Source organism: Cheilinus undulatus, linkage group 8, assembly GCF_018320785.1.
Source record: "Cheilinus undulatus linkage group 8, ASM1832078v1, whole genome shotgun sequence".
Classification (NCBI taxonomy): Eukaryota; Metazoa; Chordata; class Actinopteri; order Labriformes; family Labridae; genus Cheilinus; species Cheilinus undulatus.
In genome coordinates, this window is record NC_054872.1 from 30,778,180 (window position 1) to 30,803,449 (window position 25,270).

Consider the following 25,270-nt stretch of genomic DNA (forward strand, 5'->3'; position numbering starts at 1 on the left):
TGAAAACGGGGGCAATTTAGACATGAAATAGAACCAAAAAGTCACAAAACAAAGAGATAAAGACATTTCCTTCATAATAAAAACACATCTCAGAGTTTTTGCCACATTTTTTTCCCTGGTTCACCTTTTTGACCAGGGTGGTGTGAGACTGTTGTACTGAAGTAAAGGTGCAGTTACTCTGGTTTAAACGTACTGAAGTAAAAAAAAAAAATAATGGTCTATAAATCTACTTAAGTTAAAGTATTTAATTTAAAGTTTAATTTGAGTACTGAGCGGCTACTACTGCTGAACGATTTGGAGAAAAAATCAAATTGTAATTTTTTTTTTCATGAGTCAGTTTGAATTCCAAATCTTTATTAAACTACTTTGGTCACAGTAGCAAGTGTATTTAGAAAAAACTTAAAGCCTTGTAGCAGCCATGATGAAAACTAGTGTTCTATTGGAGGAAGTTTTCATTTCAAGTCATTTTCAATTTCATTTTATTTTTACAAAAATAAGAAAAGTAGGAATTTCTTGCAGACTATTCCAGAAAAACATGATATTTCATGTTTGCATGACGTCATGACGTGTGGAGCATAACATCTGCTGCTGCTGCAACAAAAATGTATGAAACTGATTTTTGACAAACATTTCAGGTGAAAGACATTTTGTAACTTCTGTGATCTTAAAATTGCAGAACAAGATATTGCGAAACAATCTAAATATCAATTAATTGCCCAGCCTTTGTAGCTACTGAGGAGTTGTACAACATATGACCAGATCCTAAACAAGTTTTCTGGTAAAGCCTCACCTTCATAATAAAGTAAAATACAACGGCTGTTTGAGATGTGATGAGGAATCACTCTCTCTCTTTGACATCGACAGAGGTGTGGTGTTCGTTGACAGCCTTTTTCACCATGACAAAAACTAGACCAAGACTAGCCAAAGATAGATCTTTGATGACTAAAAGTAAGTTTAGTTTTCGTCAAGATGACTAAAACTAGACTAAAATGTCATTATGTTTTTGTCGGACATCCAAAATCCATAATATTTCTCCACAGTGGGTAAATCTGTCAAAAAACAATGCATCTGTAACTCTTCTGCCTCTTAGAAGTAGAAAGCAGGGACCCCAGGTTTGGCAGGGTGCATAGAATACACAACCATGATGAGGTACCAGATTTAGGCAGGAGGATAAATACCCGGACTAAAATTAAAAACTAAAATGTGAGGACTTTTTATGGACTAAAACTAGACTAAAATGTTTTTGAGATGTCATCGACTAAAACTTAAAAGGGTAGAAATGACTAAAATGTGACTAAAACTAAAAGATGTGTGATCAAAAGACTAAGACAAAAATTAAAAAATAGCTGTCAAAATTAACACTACAGAGATGGAAAGACTTTAAACATATATATATTGTACTCAAGTAAAAGTACAGTGACTCTGGTTAGAACTTTTTTAATTGATAGTAAAATTACTGATTAGTTAAAGATTAAAAGTACCCCCAAAACAACTACTCGTTAAAGGAGCATTAAGTAAAAGTAATTAGTTACTTTCCACCTCTCTCTGCGACCCGCTGTAAATGGCTTAGCGACACATTTTCAGGTCCCGACCCACAGGTTGAGAAACAAGGCTCTAAAGAACTTGATTTTTATGTGAGATGTTTTTAAGCAGGTCATGAATAACCTGAAAGACATTAAAAAAACACACACTTATGAGCAAGAAGACTGACTGTTTCTATAGACGCTGATTTAAAAAAAAACAAGTATAATAAAAATACACAAGTTCATTTTTCTGAGCAGCATTTTCCTCTGGTTTCTGAGGAACTTTAACTTGTAACTAAAGCTTGTAGTTCTGAGATAGTGATATCATAAATGGATTTAAAACAGGATTTAAAAATGAACAAAAAATGTAATTTCTTGTCATGTAAACAGAGTATGCTTTCAAAAAGAAAGTAGCAATATTTTGCAAAAGTCATTCTTTAGGTAAACAAATTGTTCTAAAAACATTTGCATAAAACAAATCAATTAATGTCAATTAATATTCTTTATATTGCTGGATTCTACTAACTGACTGAACATTGTGTAAGTTAATGTTAAATATCTAATATGGACCTCAACTCTCCCTGCTATAAAAGACAACTTCCTCAGATTTTAGTTAGATTTAAACAACCCATGATAAAATAAAATAAAACCATTGGGTAAGTTAGATAATTAGACATTATACAGAAGAAAGATGAGTTCAAAGAAATGTCAAACATGTGAATATAATCCCCACTAAAAATGACAGCATAAATTATTTAAATTGAATATTAGATATTCTTACTTCTTACTTACTTGTATCTTATTTTCAAAGTTTGACTTAAGCTAGATTAAATCTCTAATAAAATATAATCGATCTAAATGTCGGCAAGTCCTTTAATACTCAAATGAGTCAACAGCACACAGCTAAAGGTGCAAGAAACAAGATCTAAAAACTCTTTATAGCAGGCCTATTGTTTTTTAAGATCTAAATCCTTCAGCTTTTGTGTTTTCTGTAAATCAGGGTTGTCAGTCCACATGATTAGAAGTCAACTAATACAAACATGTTCTATAATAATGATGCATTTCTACATTTCTGTCATTAACACAGATTTAATCATACTCCAGGTCTGATTAAATGGAGGCCTTCCTTCTTCTCTTCTTCTCTGTTGTGCAGCTTTTTGGTCCGTTTTGAGGAATATTTCTCTTATCAGACTATGACTCAGACAGTCTCAGTCCAGACTGGTGGACTCTTTCCTTCCATGTCTCCCTTTGTTTCATTTCCTCTCTCTGAATCTTTCCTCATCTGCTATTTATGAAATGCTGATAATGGTCCTCAAAGGAAGTGAAAAAGTGCACTGTTGCAAACCAATTCCTGCTCCCTTTGAGGTCCTTTAAGGTCAAAAATGTGAGTTTAAACATAGGAGCAGCAGTGATGTCAGGAGTGTGGATGCAGCATGTGTCACTCAACATGACATGAGCCAGCATCTGTAGATCTTGATCACCAACACGTGAGTCATTGAGTGCATTCCCTGCCATGGCTAACAGGATTCCAGCTCATTAAGACTTAAGTGGTAATCTGCATAGAAGAGTTGGGGGTCAGAGAGTGGAGTGAGTCTGAAGAGAGAAGGCAGAAGAAGACGCTCAGACGTGGACTGAACAAACATTATTTTCACCTGGGAGGGACGATGAGATTCAGAGTACAACTGTCCAGAAAGGCTTCTATATTTTCTTTTTGTTTTCTCTGATTTAGTGGAAAGCCTCAGGGGATTGTCTGGTTGTGGCTGAGGCCATCTGGCTGGAGCTTTACCAGGATTTTATGCTGTGAGTCTTTGGCCAACTGCGACCACCTGCAGAGGTAAGAAAAACTGTGGCGTGTGTGTGTGTGGATAAAGAGACAATTGGCTTTAAAATATGCACATTTAGATCTGATATTTGTCGCCTTTTGCTCTTCTTTTCCTCCCTCAAAAACTCCATATAAGCCGTTGTGTTTGTGTGATCACAAAGTCCATGTGTCTGAACCCTGCCTGTGCTGTCCTTGTCCTTCATATGTCTAAGACTGAGTTATTTCCCCCCTCAGGATCCAAGACTGTGTGTGCTGAGTTTGTCCTGCCAGAGCAACACAACATGAGTGAAGGAGAAAACCATCATCTGTCACAGAAGTAGCAGCACGGTCATTATCCATCCCTCCTGTCCCCAAAAGCTCCGGAGCATCATGGAGTCCGTGGTGAGAGTAAAGAAGTCGATGAGGTTGCCCATCAGGAAGCTGACCACCTGTGTGTCAGGGGTGAAGGAGAGGAGGTTGTGTGCTCGACCCAGGAACAAGAGGGGCAGAGGAGGGGGAGGAAGAGGAGGGGGCAACAGGTTTGGTAGAAGGACCCCTCCAGTGAGAAGTACACACTTCAAAGACCCGGCAGTCATCCGGTCGTACCAAGCAGACCTGGAGAAAGAGAGGCGAGTTGAAACATAGAAACACAACTAAGCACATTCAAAGTAAACTACAATGAATAAGAGCAAGTCATGCATCTGGAAAATTACCACAGAGTCAAATCTTCTACTGATGACTTCTAAAACCTTTAAATACCTTTAAATACCCAAACAAAGACAAATAAATGCAATTTTGGCACTGAGTAGCACTAATGTTTTCAAATGTTTGAATCAGTAATTTTGATTGCATTTAATCAACATTGTGAAGCAGGTATTTCTGGCACAATTTCGCCAGCTATCAAGGTGCATGAGGGTGAATTCAGTCTTGAAGGAAACAGAGAGTTCCAGCAGCACTCAAAGTTTAGAGAGAACCTTATCATAAAACTAGATAGAGGAGGGGGAGAGCAACATGGGGCCAAACATGTTGGTAATCAGGATCAGGTGCTCTTCAGGACGACAGGACAAACATTATACAGCAAAACATGACAGAGTGACTCGCAAGATTATTTAAGGATATAGTCCACAGTCAAAAAGGAAGATCTGATGTGACTGAAAATCCTTTATTAACCAGGGATCTCTATGCACTCGACATAAGGCAAAAGACACAGACATCAGTGGTTAATAAAGGACTTTAACCACATCAGAGTGCCTCGGATCTGCAGCTTTGACTGCCAATTCTACTATGGATTATATATGCAAACAATCTGGTGAGTCAGTCTTTCATTTTTACCTTTGGTAAAGCTTCTGTTCATAGTTTGAGAATTAATACATAATATGCTGCCTTAAATGCTGTGAATTGTGTCATGTTTAGCAAACCCACATAAAGACTGTGACAGTGAGTTTATGCGTGTGTACTGGCTACGCAGCATGCTGAAACCTTTTAGTGGGAACCACAGGTTTACCCAGACTCTTCATGCTGATACCCAACGCTACCCATAAGGGGGGGATAAATGGGAGAGTTTCTGGGGCCAAGCCAAACTGGCGGCTCATGGAGGGAAAACTGGACAAAACTTTGCACAATTGACCAAAAGTGACAAATAATAGTGGCAGAAATGGGCAGGAAGAGTGTTTAAAAAGTGCCACAAATGAATAATTTCAACATCAGGATTCAATGATAGTTTGATACACTCCTCAGCTCCAAAATGAGGTAAGTGCTAACCAAGACGCATGATTGCACCAATGTTACTAATCCTACGCACATGCATTGACTTCACAATTGGGGGGCATTGACTGGATTTGTCAGCCAAATCTGTGGGCAGGTCTGCTGATACCACTCACACTGTGTGCTTTTGCTGCTGCTGTATGTTTGTACCTAAAGTACCTAGAGCTGTGACCAGTGCATGCACTATTCACCCAGGGTTATAAGAAAGACTAATACAAGGCCATGTAATGATGACTGGAAGATGTAGATTTTACAAAGTTTCACACACATATCAGTCAAATTAAACATTCCTCACTAGTAAAAATTTGATTATATTTTATATTTTTAAAGCATTATACATCACCAAATTGTAAAATTGTGTTAATTTAGTGTCTGGAAAAGAATAATATTCTACAGGTTAGTGCTAGTTCACTTCATTTGTAAAGTCTGTAAGATTAACTGGTTGGGTTTTAAAAATGTTAAAACAGAAGAGTTTAAATTGCAAGAAATGGAAACACTCAGGGGAATTATCCAAAAAATATTTTTCAGTGGAATGCTTTAAAAAAACTTTTATTCCAAAAAGAAACAAATCAATTGACAAAATGTGCCCTTTTTTGGACAAATGTGACCAGTTGACTTATTTTAGTCCCTCATTAAAGTGAAAAATTGACTTCTTTAAGGATTCCTCAAGCATTTCCGATTTTAATAAATTGATTAATTTTCAGGCTCTAGCTCATGTTTATATATTTTTAAAAACCTGGTCATTCTTGTAAATAACCATCTGCATAAACATGACTCTTATTGTATATTTTAAGTTTATGAGAGATGTCTAACAAATGGAGTTGAGTCAGTTATGACATTTGCGGTGACGGACATGAAGTGTTAAATTTTCTGTCCTTTGTGTCTGATGAATTTCAGGAGGCTGCGTGAAGCAATGAATGCCCAGAAGAACGCAGAAAGAGCAGCTATGAGAGCTCACTTCAGAAGAAAATACCAGCTGTCTGAGGTTAGTATTTTCTACAAAACAGCCAACATTTAACCAGTTCATTAGAAGTTTAAAATCTTTGTGTGTGTTCAGACCTGCCCTCTATATGAGGTATCTTGAGATAGCATTTGCTAAGTTTGTGCTATACAATGATGAACTGATTGATTGTCTGGATTTCTGAAAAGCAGATGCTGGTGTCTATTTTTTCCAGTAAAATTAATCAATTTTATACCGAAGGCAACTTTTTATAATCTTACTTGAATTTTACAAAATCCATTTTAAGAGACATAGTATGGTTTAGTGGAAAGTTAGTTCATCAACTGTGAGACACCGCCACTGTCAAGAAGGATCTATCTATCTATCTATCTATCTATCTATCTATCCCTAGCTTTGTTAGCATTAGCTAAAGCTAATGTATCTACGCTAGCTACATAGTTAATGTTACTATGTAAGCCAATAAAGCTACGTTAGCTTTTGTTTGAGCAACATGAGCTTTTGCATTGTAGCTAAAGGTAACATAGCTTCATTAGCTTTAGCCTTGGATACATTAGGTGAGGACAACTTTTCCTTGACAGACGAAGCAACGTGTCATTAATAAAACAGGAAAGGTTAGAAGTCTAACCCAGGACTAAATTACGTAAAGACCTGTTTTAAAAGTACGATGGCTCACTTGTGTGTTTTTGTGATGATGGGCTGTCTGAATGTAGCTTCATTAGCTTAAGCTTTAGCTATATTAGCTAAATTATCTATGTAGCTAACATACAGTAGCTTTGTTAGCTTCAGCTATGTTAGCCACAAAGCTCAGATAGCTTTATTAGCTTTAGCCTTAGATACATTAGATGTGTCAGAGGACAAACTTTTCCTTGACAACGTCTCACTAATTAAACAACAAAAAGTTTAGAAGTTAAATCCAGGATCCAGTTGATACGATAGGTGTGTTAGAGTGTTTTCATGGAGGACAAACTTTTGCTTGTAACCCTTGCCCTAACCAGAAGTTTAGTCCAATTTTATTTTGAAAGTTTTAGCATGTATTTCAATACTGACAGAGGTGGCGTCTCACAGTGGTGGTCTGCATCAGGGGGCGTCTGAGGGCTGCGATCTGCAGCCAGGCTGTCTTGGAAAACTCATTGCTGTCATTCTGTGTAAACATTTCAGTCAGAACCACTCGTCATATTTTTAACCATTCCTTTGCAAAGTGGATTTAAAGTTTTTTTCAGCATTTAGTATGATCCTCATTGGTGACACAGGAATTATCAATAATTCTATCAGCTGGCAGTCAGCTGATAGTTAGGCTTCCTACTTACTAACACTTAGCTGGTGGGTTGCTGGTATTTTTACAATATTCAAAAAGGAAGTTTAATTTTTCCATGTGGGTCCTGGTAGGGCTTAACTTTTATCAGACATGAGCAGGGAGCTCTGAGGAAAAATAGGAACCACTGATTTAAAGGTTGTGCAACTTCATGGATATATGCACTGTTGATTTTAAAAGGGGGGAGGAAGGAGGACTGACACAATTTTGGTCGTATTCGGGATGTCCTTGCATGTTACTAGGGGCATGGGAAAATATCCGGTTAAAAAAATAACCTCACCTTTGGGGCTCAGTAAGGGCAGGATGTGGCGAGTCAGCACGACCCAGGGTACCATCTGGGCTAGTAGCAGGGTTGCCATGAGCCCCTGATCATGCTGTACATGTCTACAGGGCCTGAAATCTTCCGGCGGAGGAGGAGATTCCATTGAACTTAACCTTGGCTGCCGAGCGGCACTCATGAACGCCAACGTGTCGAGCTAGACTCTGGCCATCCTTTCCCCTTGTCAGCCTCAAGTCGTGGCACACTGACCCCAGAGATCAATCTTTAGCACATTATATGCCCAAAACTTACATACATGATTGTATACTGAACCAAAAACCTGCTACATATCTACATTTTGAGACTCATTAACTCATTAACTCATCATTAACTCACCAGGAGGTCGCCGCACTGCACTCTGGGTAGTGTGATGTTATTTGGCCACATTGCTCCTCTATGAATTAATCATCTACCAAATCTTTACATGAACATAGAAAAAAACAAGATAAAGGTCAACTTAATTGATTAATCATTGATGGTGTTTGTGTTACATTATTGTTATTATTGACTGTTTTTAAGGCTGAATGGGGCTCTGTGTTTATTATGAAGAGGGAACGTTTGTTCAGGTCTTCACTAAGGCGTGGTGTACGGTGAGGATCAGTGTAAATCAGGGTTTCTTCATGAAAGGTTTTGTCAAACCTTCAAAAACAAAACAACAGACATGCTTTGCAGATAAATTTATAAATATGCAAGAAATATACTGATGATGTAAATGAATGTATTAAAGGGTATGTAGTTATTGTATTAGAGCTCTTTAAAGTCCAGTTGTGACACATCCTGCAGCTTGTCTCACTTAACATGAACGCTGCTGAATGTTTGTGTAGCATGGGAACTAGTGGATGAAAAATAATTCAGCTCCCTGAGCTTATCAACCTTCTTTACTTTTTTTCCTCGTAATCAGGACTACAGGGACACAAACCACCTGAGGTCTGTTGGAGGGAGAGTGTCACTCCCCCACGAGCTGTTGAAGATCATTCACCCTGAGAGCAAAAGCAAGGACAACGGCTTCAACCTGCTGAAGGCTTTCCAGGGACTCAGCCTGGGCACAGAAACATTTGCTTGGAGGAAACACAACAAGACGTCCACTCCCACACCAGCGAGAGAGAACACCTGTAAAGTTATGTGATCAATACCCGATCACAGGGATTATCAATACACCGCCTTCTGATTTTACACGACTGCTGCTACCACACGAACTTTGCACACACACTTACTGAATTAAGTCGCACACAACCATGTCATTCAGACTTTGTTTTTGTTTATCTTTATGTAGCAATAATGACATTTATTTATCACTATAATTTTACATCTAAAATAAATGGCATGTTATTTTAAGTGGGTCAGCCAAACCTGTCAATGAGAGAAATTCCCTGAAGATAATTTTGATCCTAAACTAGTCGGTAAAAGTGAACATGTAATCAGTGTTACATTTTGATGCAAATTCTTCTCATTTTTGCTCTCATTATTATAATTGTATAATAAAATGTATTGTATTGTATGAAATCTGCACTAATACTATAGCTAGTTTCTGTTTACAGAGATGTTAAATCCCTGTAAATAATATAGATCAGAGAGAGTGATCTATACACAAGTAAGGAAACTCAGGGCAACATATTCATAATTTATCACACATTTTAAAAAGAAATAAAATAACAGTCATTGTTAGGGTTTTTTAAATAATTATCTGAGATTTTCTGTGTGGATGAATGTGGGTGCAAATTCTTATCTGTTGTTTTTTTAAAGCCAAGTCACAAGTTTTAGTTATGATGGAGCTGGTTTTAGATGGAAACAGAACCTCAGCCTAAAACTTTGTAAAATTTAAAACACTAAGAACTATTTTTTTTTATTAGCCGTGAAAAAACATGTAATAAAGACTTTTTGGACAAGCTGGAATCACTTTGGTGCATGGTGTGAATTTGTAATGACTTAAACTAAAGAACAAAAAAGTTCACCAACTATCTCTGTTTCCATAAGGAGGCTCAGACTGAGGGTAGCTAAAAATAGATTATTGATGATAGAAGCAGTGATGAAAAGTAGATTTGGTTTTTATCACAGAGAGTAAAGCAAGACTAAAATGTTTGTGCAGAACTGTCTGATGTTCAAAACGATGCTAATTTCCCACTGTGCTAAAACATGCTAAAATATGATTATTATTGTTATCCTTTTATTTTCAAATTTACTGTTTTACAAAAAAAAAAAAGAAAAAGAGTAAAGCACATTATTATTTCTTGATTAAGATGTCAAATTATAGTTACTTGCATTCCAGAACAGAAAATTTTGTTTTAGTAATTAACTGATTAGTTTCTGACTTCTGAGGGAAGGCGAATGAGCCGGCTCAAATTTGCATTTAAGAACATGAATTCAACTTGCAATTCCTCATTCCTGTTCAAAAAGCTAAAACGTGGAGAGCTCACTGAAAATGAAAGAGTCCACATTAAAGAACTTCATGATGCTGGATGGTCTCTGAGACAAATAGGGAAGGACATAAAGTGTTCATTACATCGTGGTCAAGTGTGCTTTGGAGTCAATTGCAGAGACTGGTACTTAGAAAATGAAGGTCAACGAAAGCAGATGTCAGAAGCCTCAAGATTTTAAGTACCAGAGACAAAGAAAGACCCCTACTGATCTTCAGGCAGAGATGAGTGCTTCTAGATCAGGCTGAGAAAGTCTCCATAAGTAGACGACTGACAGAACAAAGCTTAGAGGGAAGAATAATTGTTAAGAAGCCATTATTAAGGCCTGCAAACATCCAGAAATACCTCAGATTTGCCAGGAAGCACAAACACTGGACTGTTGACGACTGGAAGAAGGTACTCTGGATGGACAAGTCAAAGTTTGACCTCCTTGGTCATGTCACAGCCGGCTCTAAGCCTCTGACAAATAACAGGAGGAGGAACAGAGTAGTTTGAGAACAAAATATAAATTTATTACAAAAAATAGTTAAAGATGATAATCATAATAAGTAAAATCAAATGTTGCCAAATAAACCTAACAAAAGTGAAACTAAGGTGGAGGGCGGGGGCCAATGAGGAGCAGGGTCCTTCAGTCTCTCCTTTCCAGCTCCACCAGAGGCACTGACGATCCTGATTTTATAGTCATGAGAACACTGGGCCCAGGTGTTCTCAATCCACATTGTGATCCCGACTGCCACCAGACCACACTAACCGGTTCCTGGAAACAAAAAACACACCACAGCCAGCAACAACCAATAGGATCGTCACAGTCAGCATTGTCGTGTTTATGACCACAGAGAAGCTGGAGAACGTTTTAATGTCAGATGCATTGCACCCACAGTGAAGCACTGAGGAGATTCCATCATGGTATGGGGTTTTGTGGAAACGGCGTGAGCGAATCAGTGAAATTTGATGGTATCATGAACAAGAACATCCATCACAACATCTTAGTACATCATGGAATCCCCTCTGGACTGAATCTGATTGGTTGTGGGTTTATATACCAACAAAACAATGATCCCAAGCATACTTCAAAGCTGTGCAGAGACTATTTGAGAAAGAATGAGGAACTGATGGACTGGCCAAGTAAAAAAAAAAAAAAAAAAAAAAAAAAATCCTGCTCTATTAACTGCCCTATCGTCTTTAATAAAAGGCATAAAAGCTCTTGTAGAAGGCTAGACTGTACATTGATATCAGATATCACAGTTGTTAGAGTTTTGAAACACTTTCCCCTTGAGACGTGTGTATATTCCTGAGCCTGACATTTGGGCTCTGTTTTGATTCTCTTGAACGTTGACCCTACTACCCGTAAATCTTCATCTGCTATCGGCCCATCAGAGCGTTAGAACACATTCAAGGATATGAGGTTGTGGATGGAGGAGGGAAAAAGTCAGTCGCTGAGGAGTCAACAGTGAGGACATCACTGACAGGAAACTCCAACCAGCAAACTCATTTTGTATGGATCAAGAGGAGCATGTTCATCGGAGTGACTGTGAGTTTCAGAGCACAGGGGGCTTTAGGCTCCAGGAATCTTTGTGGAGTCAAGCCGCAGAGATCCCTCTGTATGACCACAGCAGATACGGTGGTCGAGGGAAAGTCAGAGAGAAGAAAAGGATCAGACAGTGCTGGAGCGAGTCAGAGAAGAGTTGGTGAACAGGTGAAGAGCTTTGATGAGATCCCTCACACAGGGAGGAGTGGCTGGGTCAACCTGGTGAAGTTCTGGAGAGAGGATCGTTTCAGGCAGCTCCACAAGCACATGGAGAAGACTTTCAGCGCACTTGGCCCCATTTACAGGTAGGAAGATTTAGAAATGATGCCATGAAGTGGTAGAGCAAAGAAGTATTGATAACCAAAGCACTAAAATATGTTAATAGTTTGTATTTTGTGTTTGTCTGTAAAGGGAACATGTAGGCACCCACAGCAGTGTGAACATAATGTTGCCATCTGACATCAGCGAGCTTTTTCGCTCAGAGGGCCTGCACCCCCGTCGCATGACACTGCAGCCCTGGGCGACACACCGAGAAACAAGACAGCAGAGCAAGGGAGTCTTTCTCAAGTCAGTGCAATTCCTGTTTAAATGTATGTGTACCGTTCTTATCAATGCAGTATATAACCTGAGAGTATTTTTAAAAAGTGCTCTAATGCCATCTTTTCCCATGGGGCCTCACTTTGACACTGACATGAACCAGATCTACCAACCAGGTGTCTCTGAGGGAAACTTCAGCACAGCTAGGGATCAAGAGTCTACCACATCTGTTCATACAGATACAGTACAGCAAATCTGATTATGCACTCATGATGTGAGAGTTGTCCTTTTAATCCACAGCCTATACTTGCATACTTATACTTATATAGACATGGATTGGAGTAAAACTCATATTTACACTGTAGGCAGAAGAATAGTTTTAACTATTGCTGGTAATTTATTTTATTTGAATAATTAATCAAGTTAACCACATTAATATGCTGTGATTAATCATGATTAATCACACATTTAAATACTATTTACTTGCATTTTGGTTTAAGATAAAACTAAAAAGTAAATGTAGAGTAAACTTTAACATCTCAGATTAGTCGTAATGTTTGTAAATTATAATATCTTAATTTGCTGAGCAGTAATATGCATAAACTGCAAGCTTAATCAGCAGACAAACACATCAAGTACAAAACAACCTCTGCTGCAAAGCCAATGTATACTGCCTCCCTCATCTTCAACGATGCTGATGGGTCTGCAATCTTTGGTGACCCATTTAGCGATTGCTCTATTTAGTTTAGTTGTTGTTGTGTTGACGAATGAAGCCTCATGTTAGTTCGTGCAGGACACAGTAGTCATACACCCAGTTGTCATCAGCTTATCCCCTCCCAGCTCCCACAGCCAATCACAGCTCTTTCTCTTAACAGCAGTGTATGTAAATATGACGTACTTCTCACTTATCCCTGCTTGCATTAATGCTAATGCACCACGTTGCTGGCAAAGCTTGACCTCCTCCACCCTAGCCTCCTCCTTCATAACATAAAACTTTCTGCACCCTAATATCCAGATTCATGCTACTACGAATTAATTGCCTTCTATTGTATTCAATACAGATTATCATAAATGTATCCATCCGAGTGTTCCTGACTAAAATCCAGGTTTGCTGCACTCTGCTAGTGTAGCTTGATCCCATGTTGATGTTAGCATTGTTGCTAATACACAGCTTTGGTTTTATCTAAACTTCCATTGTAAACATCCATGCTGGAGAACTACAGGAGGAAACTGTGGTCAAACATGGTCATATGATTAATTTGCATTATCATTTGTTAACACGTTAAGGTTTCCAGATTAATTATGAGAGTTAACAGCAAGAACTGACCAAAAAAAAAAACAAACAAACAAAGCAAACTGGAATTCTATTTGTCCTTTAAAAGCTGTAGTTATCTTGCAGAGTGAATAAGATTGTCTCTAGGATTTTCCTATATTATACTGCATTTCCAAGCCTTCCAGGGCTGGCAGCTGAGAAGCATCCCCACAGTATGATCCTGCCACCACTGTGCTTCACAATGGGGATGATGTGTTTGTGGTGATGTACGATGTTTGGTGCCTGCCAAACATAGCGTCCTGACTGATGGCCAAAAAGCACCACTATGGTCTCATCCAAACAACATGCTTTAGGCAAACTCTAGTCAAGATTTAAGATAAGTTTTCTTCAACAGTGGCTTTCTCTTTGCCACTAAAGCTTTCACTGGTGAAGAATCCAGGCAAAGTTGTGTGCAGTCTCTCCCATCTTATACAACCCCTTTTTAAAAGGGCTGAGCTATCCCTTTAAGTAAAGAAAGTAAAATTTGTTTTAAAAAATGTTCTCAAGTTTTCCCCCAACCAAGTTCCATTCCTGGTGAGACACAGGTAAGGACTCCTCCTCACGTCAGTACTTGTTTATATGTGTGTACTGCTCTTGTTGTTGTAATTTGTCCCATTAATCTGTTTAAGCACTCACAATGTGGGGAGCGGCCCACCCATGGGGACAAAACACAGTTTCCAATTTGAACAAAGACATGAATTCAAACAAAAAAGTCTGTCTTTGTTGTGATGGTGATGACTGAGATTAGGATTAAGATTAGGACAAGTCACCAGGGGCAGAATATACAAACTGATGCAGCACATTTACTCTGGGACTAGTTAGGTAAAGAAGAAGCACATGTGTCTGATGTTTTTCTGTCTTTTCTCCAACCTTGCTCCTTTGTGTCACATTTTCACACCTCTCTTCAAATCTTCTCTCCACAGGAACGGCGAGGAGTGGCGAGCTGACCGTCTGCTGCTCAACAAGGAGGTGATGATGACTGCAGCCGTGAAGCGCTTTCTCCCGCTGCTTGATGAGGTGGCGAGTGATTTCTGTCGAATGCTGCAGACAAAAGTGGAGAGGGAGGGGAGAGGCGAGAAGGGGAGACGCAGCCTGACCATGGATCCAAGTCCTGACCTCTTTCGCTTTGCATTAGAAGGTTAGAGGTCATTATTTTCTGACATCCAGTACTTGTTGTTTCTCTGTGATTTCTTATGAGTAAATATACTGATAAGTATTCCTGTTATATTTCTGTGGAGGTCGCAAAATTCAGATTCTTTTTCTATCCAGGAAAGAGCATAAAGTGAAGAACGGTGTGAAAAGATGAGAGTCTGATGGGATGTCCCACCTCTCACTGTCATGTCTCATTTCCATCCAACCTTGACGTCTACTGCTACCCCTCTCTCCTCCGTGTGGGGAGGATATGGATTAATGTCCCCTCCTCCCTTTTGACAGCCTTTCATTCACCCCCTACATTCAAGTTACCTCACAAATGCTGACGTAGGCTGTGACAACATCTCACGTCAGAGAAATTATACAATCTGCCAGAACATTCCCTTAAATTTTCAGAAAACCTTCGCCTTATTAATACCCCACTGCTTCCTTCTATTTTTTGTTGAATTTCCTCACAGTACAGAAGACCCAAATCTTATTTCAACCTGAGGCATATCTGTTGTCAACATGTTAAAGATGTAGGAGGTCAAGGAGAACAGACACCTTTAAAAATAGAAACACAGACAAAGATGATCAAAGCTTCAGCATTCTTTCACCAGGTCTGCTCCTTTCATGTGCCTATCTGCAGCCAGCCACATTCACAAGTGTGAATGCTTCTGTGACTCAGAATGCTGCACACTTCTATGCATGTGTGTGTTTGTTTGAGTGCGCGTGAGAAGGGGGGGGGGTTGTGACTTTGAGTCATGCTTCTTTGCTCTTAATGGTCCACAGCACACCAGGCCAGGTGCTAAGCCGGGATAGAAATAGGCTGCTAAGACACCGTCTTCCAGCCAGTGAAGTAAATATGACACAAACAAGTCAGATAGATAGAGAAATTGTTTTTTTCCTGTAATAAGGCAATCATTTCACAATAATAGTCAATCAAGCCAACAGTAGGACTGATGCTACTGTCAACTTGTCAAGCTTTTTAAAGCTGTGTGCCTAAACTTTTGACTGTAAGAAACAAAGACTGACAGGGATCCCTCATTTTCCAGGATGTTTTTCAGGACATTTCAGTGACACTTTAGCTTTCAGGGTGGCAGGAACACATCATGCCCATGGACCAAAATGTTTCTTTCTGTGGGAGTCTGATTTAAACAAGACAGTGTGGCTGCAAACCGTACATCTCTGACGGCCACTCTCACAGACCGTTCATGTGGTAGTGCCTTAATTTGACAGTGCAACATATTTCCAGTTTTTGATTTTTTTTTTTTATTAAGCTTACCAAAGCACCACTTTGTCTTAAAAATACTTTAGCGAGAGCCACAATCCAAACCGAGGATGTAAGGAAAACCATAGACCATGTGAGGTTAAATGGGATGCAATAGGGTACATAAAAATGTATGAATCATGTCAGAAGAGAGAATATATCACTGATAATGAGCATTTATTTATTTTATTAATCGCCGACATAGAGAAGAGAGAATATATCACTGATAATGAGCATTTATTTATTTTATTAATCGCCGACATCAGGCCAAAACCTTGTATCTCAATTTTCCATGATTTAAATTTGTTTTATAAATCACCGCTAATGGTGGCTTGCTTAAAGCTAAAGCAAGCCACCATTAGTGTAACTTCTAAAACAAGTCCATAACTTAATCCTAGATTAGACCTCTGGAATTTATTTCTGTATTATTTATGAAATTTTGCTTAGTCTGCAATGTTGCAATGTAGTTATTTTATGAGTGTTACTGCCAGACTTTCTACATTTCTATTCTTACAGAGGAGGAGGTCTCACAGTAGTGGTCTGCATACAGACCCATCTCAACTCAATATGTTGTCTAGCTTTTTGAAGTTATGTGCCTGAATGGAAAGAGTTAAAATATCTATCAAGTAATCAGCTAATTGGCTATACTTTTTTTTCTAAATAGATCGCATGTCTTCTCAGTATCCTGGACATCTTGATCAACAGATTAACTCTTAAATAGCTGGTGTAATTGCATGGCTGTGTGTTATAGTTGAGAAAGAATGGCTTTAGGTTCAGGAGGATAAGCTTGATTTTGTTTGATAGAAGGAATCCCCCCTCCACAGCAAAGCAGAGGAGCTTTAAAGCTTACTTGACTTATCAACTAAGGCTCAACCACATGATGCATAATGGTCCAAATAGACTGTTTCACATCTGATGAAAAGACATGAATCAGGAAACTAGTTTCAGTGGAGCATGCAGCCAAGAATCACAAATCAAGTGGGCCTAAGTAAACATGTGTTAGGGCTGCACGACATACTAGATACTTTGCCGTAGCTCTAAGAGGAGCTTTACAACCAAAAGTTAGCTCCATATGTCACTCTCAAATGAACAAATCCTACATCCTATTCTGTATCTACCTCTTCTCTTACTTCCCTGCAGTGGGTGTAGTGCCAGACTGAATATGGAAACGGAGAACAATGACTTGACAATTCTGTCAGACATCGGCTAAGGTAGAAGTCTAGAGGAGGCGAGACAGCTCCTCTGAGACAGTGTGCACTCAGAAAACAAATTTGTCTTTCTGGTTGGAGCTGGGTTAAAAAAAACCTGGAGAATTTTCTAGCTGTTACAGAGACAGTTTTGGATGCTTTATTTTAGAATATGTCAAACCATAGACCATATAATCCTTTAAAGCTTTGATTTCAAGCTTGAAAATATGAGCCTGGAGTGTTTTAATCTACTTAGGAAACTGTCAGCCCATGGTTCATTTTTCAGTACAGCCTTTTGAACAGATTCAAACACAGTGTCTTAGTTATTTCAGTCTAAGTAATTTAAGTGCTTGTTTGATGACCTTGAAAGACTGACTCACCCATACTCCCTCCTCTCCTTTCTTTCCTCCCCCCTTGTAGCCAGTTGTCATGTAATCTATGGTGAGCGTATTGGCCTGTTCTCCTCTTCTCCCTCCATGGAGTCTCAGAAGTTTATTTGGGCCGTGGAGCGAATGCTGGCAACCACACCTCCTCTCCTCTACCTGCCCCCTCGTCTGCTGCTCCGTATCGGCGCTCCCTTGTGGACACAGCATGCAAGTGCATGGGACCACATCTTCAGCCATGGTAGGCAGAGCCGCAGATATTTCTGGACTTTTAAGGCAGGGAATAATTGTCCCTTTTTCCAGTTTATCTGACTCAACCCAATCTACCTGGCCTGGTTTTTCTTCCAGCGGAGGCAAGGATCCAGAGAGGGTACCACCGGCTGTCATCCTCTAAGAAAAAGGGGTCTGAGAATGGAGCAGCTGGAGGGCAGTACACCGGGGTCCTGGGACAGCTTTTAGAGAAAGGGCAACTGTCCCAGGACCTCATCAAAGCCAACATCACTGAACTGATGGCAGGAGGGGTCGATACGGTCTGTGTGTATTTGTGTGATCTTGGCTTATATTTGTATTCCTGTAGCTGATTCTGTGTTACCTCTCATCCATCTTCTTCACAGACAGCCATGCCTCTGCAGTTTGCTCTTTTTGAGCTCGGGCGTAACCCAGAGGTGCAGGAGAGGGTGAGGCAGCAGGTAAGGGCGTCATGGGCACAGGCTGAGGGTGATCCGCAGAAAGCCCTGCAGGGGGCTCCACTTCTGAAGGGCACAATCAAAGAGACTCTCAGGTACTGATCACTCAAGAAAATTGGATTGATTAAGCAACCCAAACTCATCCAAAGATTTGGCATGGGGATATACACTATATTGCCTAAAGTATTCACTCACCCATCCAAATAATTGAAATCAGGTGTTCCAATCACTTCCATGGCCACAGGTGTACAAAATCAATCACCTAGGCATGCAGACTGTTTCTACAAACATTTGTGAGAGAATGGGTCGCTCTCAGGAGCTCAGTGAGTTCCAGCGTGGTACTGAGATAAGATGTCACCTGTGCAACAAGTCCAGTCGTGAAATTTCCTCACTCCTAAATATTCCACAGTCAACTGTCAGTGGTATTATAACAAAGTGGAAGTAGAGGGCTTCATGGAATGGGTTTCCATGGCCGAGCAGCTGCATCCAAGCCATACATCATCAAGTGCAATGCGAAGCGTCGGATGCAGTGGTGTAAAGCACGCCGCCACTGGACTCTAGAGCAGTGGAGACGAATTCTCTGGAGTGACGAATCGCGCTTCTCTATCTGGCAAGCTTATGGACAAGTCTGGGTATGGCAGTTGCCAGGAGAACGGTACTTATCTGACTGCAATGTGCCAAGTGTAAAGTTTGGTGGAGGGGGGATTATGGTGTGAGGATGTTTTTCAGGAGCTCTGATTGCTTCAGCATACCAAGAGATTTTGGACAATTCCATGCTCCCAACTTTGTGGGAACAGTTTGGGAATGGCCCCTTCCTGTTCCAACATGACTGTGCACCAGTGCACAAAGCAAGGTCCATAAAGACATGGACCCGATCGAACACCTTTGGGATGAATTAGAGCAGAGACTGAGAGCCGGGCCTTCTCGTCCAACATCAGTGTGTGACTTCACAAATGTGCTTCTAGAAGAAAGGTCAAAAATTCTTATAAACACACTCCTAAGCCTTGTGGAAAGCCTTCCCAGAGGATTTGAAGCTGTTATAGCTGCAAAGGGTGGACCGACGTCATATTAAACCCTATGGATTAGGAATGGGATGTCACTTCAGTTCATCTGCAAGTAAAGGCAGGTAAACCAATACTTTTGGCAATATAGTGTATGTCATATACGTAGCTTATGTAGGTGACGTAATTTTGTAAACTTTACACTTAGCTACATTAACTGCATTAGAGTGTTTTTATGGAGGACAAGAGTTTTTTGTTATCAGACTGCTTACTTTGCTTTATTAAACATTCTGTAATCAGGTTTTGCAGGTCAGGTTTTTTAACTTTTAATTTCTGGTATCACAACCCTTACCTTAACCCTCAACCTAATTGGAAGTCTAATAATTATAATAATACATTTATTTATATAGCACCTTCCAAGAACAGCAAGGTCACAAAGTGCTTAACAAAGAGATAAAAGAAACACAGGCAATGATGCAAAGGTACAATAAGCGAATACACAGTACACAAAAACAGATTAAGTAAAGGCCAGACCAAACAACTAGGTCTTAAGTTTCTTTTTAAAGGAATCAATAGTGTCTACTTATCTTAGACCCAATGGAAGAGATTTCCAAAGAGTTGGAGCAATGACCTTGAAAGCACAATCTCCTTTGGTTTTAAGTCTGGAGTGTGGAACAACCAACAGACCCTGATCAGAGGACCAAAGAGTCCTGCTGGGATTGTAAGGTTTTAAGATTTCTGAAAGGTAAGCTGGTGCTTGACCATGCAAGGCTTTAAAAGTAAACATAAGAATCTAAAAATGTATTCTGAAATGTATGGGAAGCCAGTGGAGAGAACACAGATTTGGTGTAATGTGTGACCTTTTCAGAGAGTTGGTAAGTAGTCTGGCTGCAGTGTTTTGAACTATTTGTAGAAAATTTATAGATGTTTACTGAGACAGGTGAAAAGTGAGCTATAGTAGTCTCAGCGGAAGGAAATGAATGTGTGAATAACTATCTCCAGCTGAGTTGTAGAAACAATGTGTCTTAGTTGAGCGATATTTCTGAGTTGGAAAGAGAAGGAACCAGATTATTGAAATGTTGGTCTAGAGACAAGGAGTGGCTAAATGAAACACCAACATTACGAAGAACAGGCTTTACACAAGTGGACAGGGTAACAAGTTTCTCCAGTAAACCTGGCACTAAGCCATCTGGGGCAGTGATAGGATATATCTTTAAAGCTGTTGATTATGTGGCTGAGTGGGAAGTGAAGCTGTTATAGCTGCAAAGGGTGGACCGACGTCATATTTAACCCTATGAATCAAAAATGGGATGTCACTTAAGTTCATATGCGAGTCAGGGCAGGTGAGCAAATACTTTTGGCAATATAGTGTACTTCACCAATCACTTTATTAGATATTTCTCTTCACCTGCTTATTTACACAATATTTAATCAGCTGATCACATGGTAGCAGCAGCCATCACATTTAGACATGTAGACATGCAGACAACTTGCTGAGGTTCAAACCAGGCTTTAAAATGGGGGAGAAAGGTGATTTAAGTGATTGAATATCAAGTATATCGAGTCACTTCCATAACTGAGATCGGCTTATCTCACGCAAGCCCCTAATCAGCTGACGGCCAGCTGATTTGCTCTTGGCATGCTACTGGCTATGCTAATAGCACTCAGACTGCCTTATTTAAACTGCTCTTGCCTGGCTATGCTCTGTCACTCTCTCTGCAAGCTGCTCCTGCCAGCCTCCTCCACCCCAGCTCCTCTTTCATTCTGCTTCTGACCTAATCACTGTCATTCAGTTATCACTGACTGCTCTACTCTGGGTGCTGCTGCTTCTCTCATTGCCTCAGGCTTTCCTTATCGGCAAGTGCTAATTGATAATTGCTAATAAAGAGATATTTATAGCTGTAAATCATGTGTATTTCTGACTTAAGTGCTATTGTTGGTCTGACAACAATAACAGTTTTTTTTTACAAAGTTGATATTATACTTCAATGTGATAAGGTTAACAAAATACATATTTGTTAGATTGTGCTGTTTGATAGGACTTTAATTGCAACTTTGAATGCACATAAACTGTGCCATGGAAATGGATGCAGGTAATAAGTACCCTTTTTAAAAATCAATAGGAAAAAATAAAGGTTTCACCCATTCTGAGAGTTCAAAAACCTAAAATAAGAATTGATTTTTCAGTGATTCTGAGTTATTGTTGAGAAAAGGTAAGAAGTAAAAGGCAACATCTAAAAAAGTCCTGTGTGTGCATGTGTGTTTCCATTGTGTCAGGTTGTATCCAGTGGGAACCACGGTGCAGCGATATCCAGTCAAAGATATCATCCTTCAAAATTACCACATACCTGCTGGGGTGAGTGAATAGGCTGTGATTGCTTTTTCTTTTAGATTCTTCTATATATGTTTTCACATTTGTCTTCAGATGACTTCAGTGTATGTTCGTAACCATTAACCCTTCCCTCAGACGATGGTGCAGGCCTGCCTTTACCCCATGGGGAGGAGCGCAGAGGTGTTTGAAGACCCACAGCGCTTCTACCCCGGCCGGTGGGGCAGCAGCAAAGAGGAGGGCATGAGCGTGGAGGGGGCAGGGTTTCGCTCTTTGGCATTTGGGTTTGGGGCGAGACAGTGTGTTGGACGAAGGATTGCTGAGAACGAGATGCAGCTTTTGCTCATGCATGTGAGTAGCAGTGAATGTTAGAGGGTAGGTAAGAGAAGGGGGTTAGAGAGAGAGGACTTTATACCAAAAAATGAATAGTTGAATTAGCTTCTTGTTTAGGAAAAAGAAGGCAAAAGTGACACAGCTGGCAAGGCAGTACTAAAAGAAATATTCATGTAAAGTTCCTGTCATTGAGTTTACATTTGTATTGGTTTTGGCGCCCCCTAGGACATAGTAGTAAATCTTAGTTTGTTTAATTACATTTAAACAGATAGTTCAATTTCTATGACAAAGGCAATTTTGCCTACTTAATCTCATTTATTTGTCGCCTACCCCGTGACAGTGGTTTCAGGACTTACAAATCTATTATAAAAGTAGCCAATCTTGCCACTGATGGTTTTGTTTGGGATTGTTTCAGGTTATCTCAAATCATCAAACTTAATTTCATGCTATTTCATCTCCAGTACTAAAAAACATACCCAGGAGCTTAAAGTGAAACTACCAGAGCCCTATCTTTGTTAGCCTAATTCAATAAAAATTCAGAATTGTCACAAAGTTTCAACAGTTAAACTATCTGTTTTATAGAAAACCTCCTCTGTGACTCATCACATTATCAGTACTGTTGCCTCATTGCATAAGCATGGCTAAGCATGGTTTTATTGTTTCAGAGGAGGTGGAGCTTAGTTGAACTATTGTGTGCGGTTATGTAGCTTTGTCCAGTGGTTACTGACCTATGGGTCATGGCCTCTCCAAAAGGCCAAAAGATAAATATAGGATGCTGTAAGAAGATAAGATGGGGGGAAGGAACAAACAGCAAAGTTCCATCACAAATGTTTGATTTACAGATAATTTACAAACCATTATAGGTCTTTTTCATGCCTTTGTTGAGAGGACAACAGAAGACAGAGTCAGAAACAGGGACAAAAGTGGGGGTGATGTGGTAAACAGTTAAGGGTAGACCCTAGTCACCATTCAGAGGGCATTGCTTCTGTACCTTTACTTTATTTCACCACTATGGTAAACCAGTGCTCAAACTTTAGACTTTTCTAGGACAATTGCTTTTATTGTGTCATTAATTATGTCACACTACAAGACCATTTGTTGTTCCCAATGCTCAAAATCAGGCCTGTTTTGGCAATGAGCTGCAATGTTGCAGTCGGTTCACAATCTAGTTGAATTCCTGCAGTCTGAGCTGGCCTCAAGGGTGCAAAATTTTTAAAAAACGGCGAGAAAACCTAGGTCAGGAGTGTCCAAACTTTTCCCACTGGGGGATCACATACAAAAATGTGTAAGGATGGTGGGCCTACTTTTGTATGCCTCACCTTGGGGATAGTAAAGTTATTTAAACCAGTGGTTCACAACCTTTTCAGCCCAGGACCCCAAAAATAAAGGTGCAAGAGACTGGGGACCCCCACTGTACCTGAAGGTGGTTGAACACAGCCATGCACATTCAAGAATCTTGTGCAGACAAGGTCGCCAATAAGGGGGGGTAAAGGGGAGAGCTTTAACCTGAAAAATAACCACTCTTACCAAAGACGCAAGTATAATTTTTTATTCATTTGTGTGGTAGATAGCCTTCTTAGAAATGGGTTCAAATCCCTTTGGTTAAAAACAGAAATAAGATGGCTAGAGTGAGTTAATAATAGCAAAAAAGGGTGGAAAAGGTGGTGAAATTGGATTTTAAAAGTAGTAGATATTGGTTTGAAGTGGCAAAAATTTGATAAAATTGGCACAAAAAAAGGCAAAAAGGCAAAAAACTGTAATATAAACTGTAAAAAGGGTTAACTAAGACAGAAAAATGGGCAGAAGTTGACAGAAAAGGGTTAAACTGGCAAAAATGAGCATATGAAATAGTGAAATTTGGCTGAAATAGGCGTAAACTGTGGTAAAAAGTGGTTAAATAATAATGGGTAAACAGAGGCAAAAACAGGTGTAAAGTGGCAAGACTTGGTTTAAAAGCAATAAAAACAGGCAGAAAAAAGTGTTGGAAGGGTTTAAACTGGGAAAAAACATGTTTTTTAAGTGGCAAAAATGTGTTAAAATTGGCAAAAACAGTGGGAAAAAGTGATTAAAATGGGTTGAACAAAAGTTAGTGTAAAGTGGCAACAGTGTAATTTAAAAATATTCTAAGGGTTTTTTAAGGTATCTTGCGACCCCCCTCTCAGCGTCTCGTGACCCCCATGGGGGTCCTGACCCCAATGTTGAGAACCACTGAGTTAAACCAATGCTAAGATGGTTAAGACATGCTCAGTGATTGGGTATGCTTAAATGGATAGCTAACGGCTGACAAGCCACTAAATCATTTTAAGGATTTTAGGGAGGCGAATCAGATTTTAGGGGGTCCTGGTTGGCCCTGGCTGCTTCTGGCTCTGCCTCTAAGACACCATTGTTACTGCTATTAGCCTTTGTAATCCATCAGGGCATTATAAACCAAACTATTGTTATTATTTTGGTGGCCAATATGTTTTTCATTTAAATTGTGGTCTTCATTTAGTCACAAAAAAACTCAACTCAATAAATTCTTCTAGTCAAAATGTTTGTTTACAGATTAACATTGAAGCACTGCCAAGCAATACAGCAGTACAATACAGCCAAGCACAAATGTGGGCCATATATCATTTTATTTCTAGAATCTTTCTGCGAGCCAATCAAAAATGGACCGCGGGCCGCATTTGGTCCCCGGGCCACAGTTTGGACACCCCTGACCTAGGTAATCTTTAATATATATTTTTTCCTAATATAAGCTTTTGAGTGTACATTTAAGACCTGTAAATAACTCTGTAACAGGACCTGTCAAACAAAAAAATAAACTAAATTCACTAGTTTATAGAAATGGATTAATGCCTGCAAGCTAGACCAGCAGATAACTCAAGCGCACTGATTTCACATCTGACATGAATCATAATCCAATCACTAGATCCTTCCAATTTGGCGGTCTATTTGAGCGGTGAGATTTCCAGTTTCTCTCTCTGCTCTGCCTTGAATTAATACTGCCTTCCTGCTTTCAACCCGGCATCCACCTGTAGGCTCTGAAAAGGGATTAAGTTCTCATCGTTCCTCAAGTTCTGCATGTAAATTAAATCTGTGAAGAGTGATGAAAGTCAGAGCCTGGTGCTGAAAAAAGGTTTTGCTGCTTCAATTTGTTTGCGAATGTGAAGTGACGGAAATATACTTTTAACAGAGGAGATAGCAGAAAAACGGTACTCAGTCTAGTCTTTAAACACTACTTTCAAATAAAACCCAACCATGATCCTTTTGAACATCTGCCTTGCCTCTTCTCTTTCTATGCATCTCCTTCCCCTTCGCCTCCCTTTATCCACCCTCTCACTCCTCCTTCTCTGTCTAGATCCTGCTGAGCTTCCATCTCAGTGTGTCATCCTCAGAGGACATCAAAACCACATGCACCCTCATCCTCCAGCCTGAGACTCCTCCAAGAATCACTTTCAGAAAACTCTGATGCACAAACACAGACTCACTCACAA

The 25,270-nt window shown here is 39.7% G+C and overlaps 1 protein-coding gene across 1 annotated transcript; it reads left to right on the plus strand.

Moving 5' to 3' along the window:
• The first annotated feature begins 5,997 nt into the window (after positions 1-5,997).
• LOC121514148 (cytochrome P450 11B, mitochondrial) lies at positions 5,998-25,270 on the plus strand. Its single transcript, XM_041794244.1, has 12 exons — positions 5,998-6,073; positions 8,582-8,792; positions 10,835-10,952; positions 11,472-11,927; positions 12,034-12,189; positions 14,395-14,609; positions 17,480-17,683; positions 17,791-17,972; positions 18,057-18,223; positions 21,407-21,485; positions 21,597-21,809; positions 25,135-25,270. The coding sequence occupies exons 1-12, from the start codon at positions 6,002-6,004 to the stop codon at positions 25,243-25,245; spliced, it is 2,184 nt and encodes a 727-aa protein (XP_041650178.1). The 5' UTR covers positions 5,998-6,001; the 3' UTR covers positions 25,246-25,270.

What these genes read in the sequence shown, in the direction of transcription:
- LOC121514148 (XM_041794244.1), top strand. Translation starts at nt 6,002, where the DNA reads ATGAATGCCCAGAAGAACGCAGAAAGAGCAGCTATGAGAGCTCACTTC. An exon ending in ACCAGCGAGAGAGAACACCT is followed by an intron (nt 8,793 to 10,834) that starts GTAAAGTTATGT and finishes GACTGCCACCAG; the next exon opens with ACCACACTAACCGGTTCCTG. An exon ending in GGACCACATCTTCAGCCATG is followed by an intron (nt 17,684 to 17,790) that starts GTAGGCAGAGCC and finishes TTTTTCTTCCAG; the next exon opens with CGGAGGCAAGGATCCAGAGA.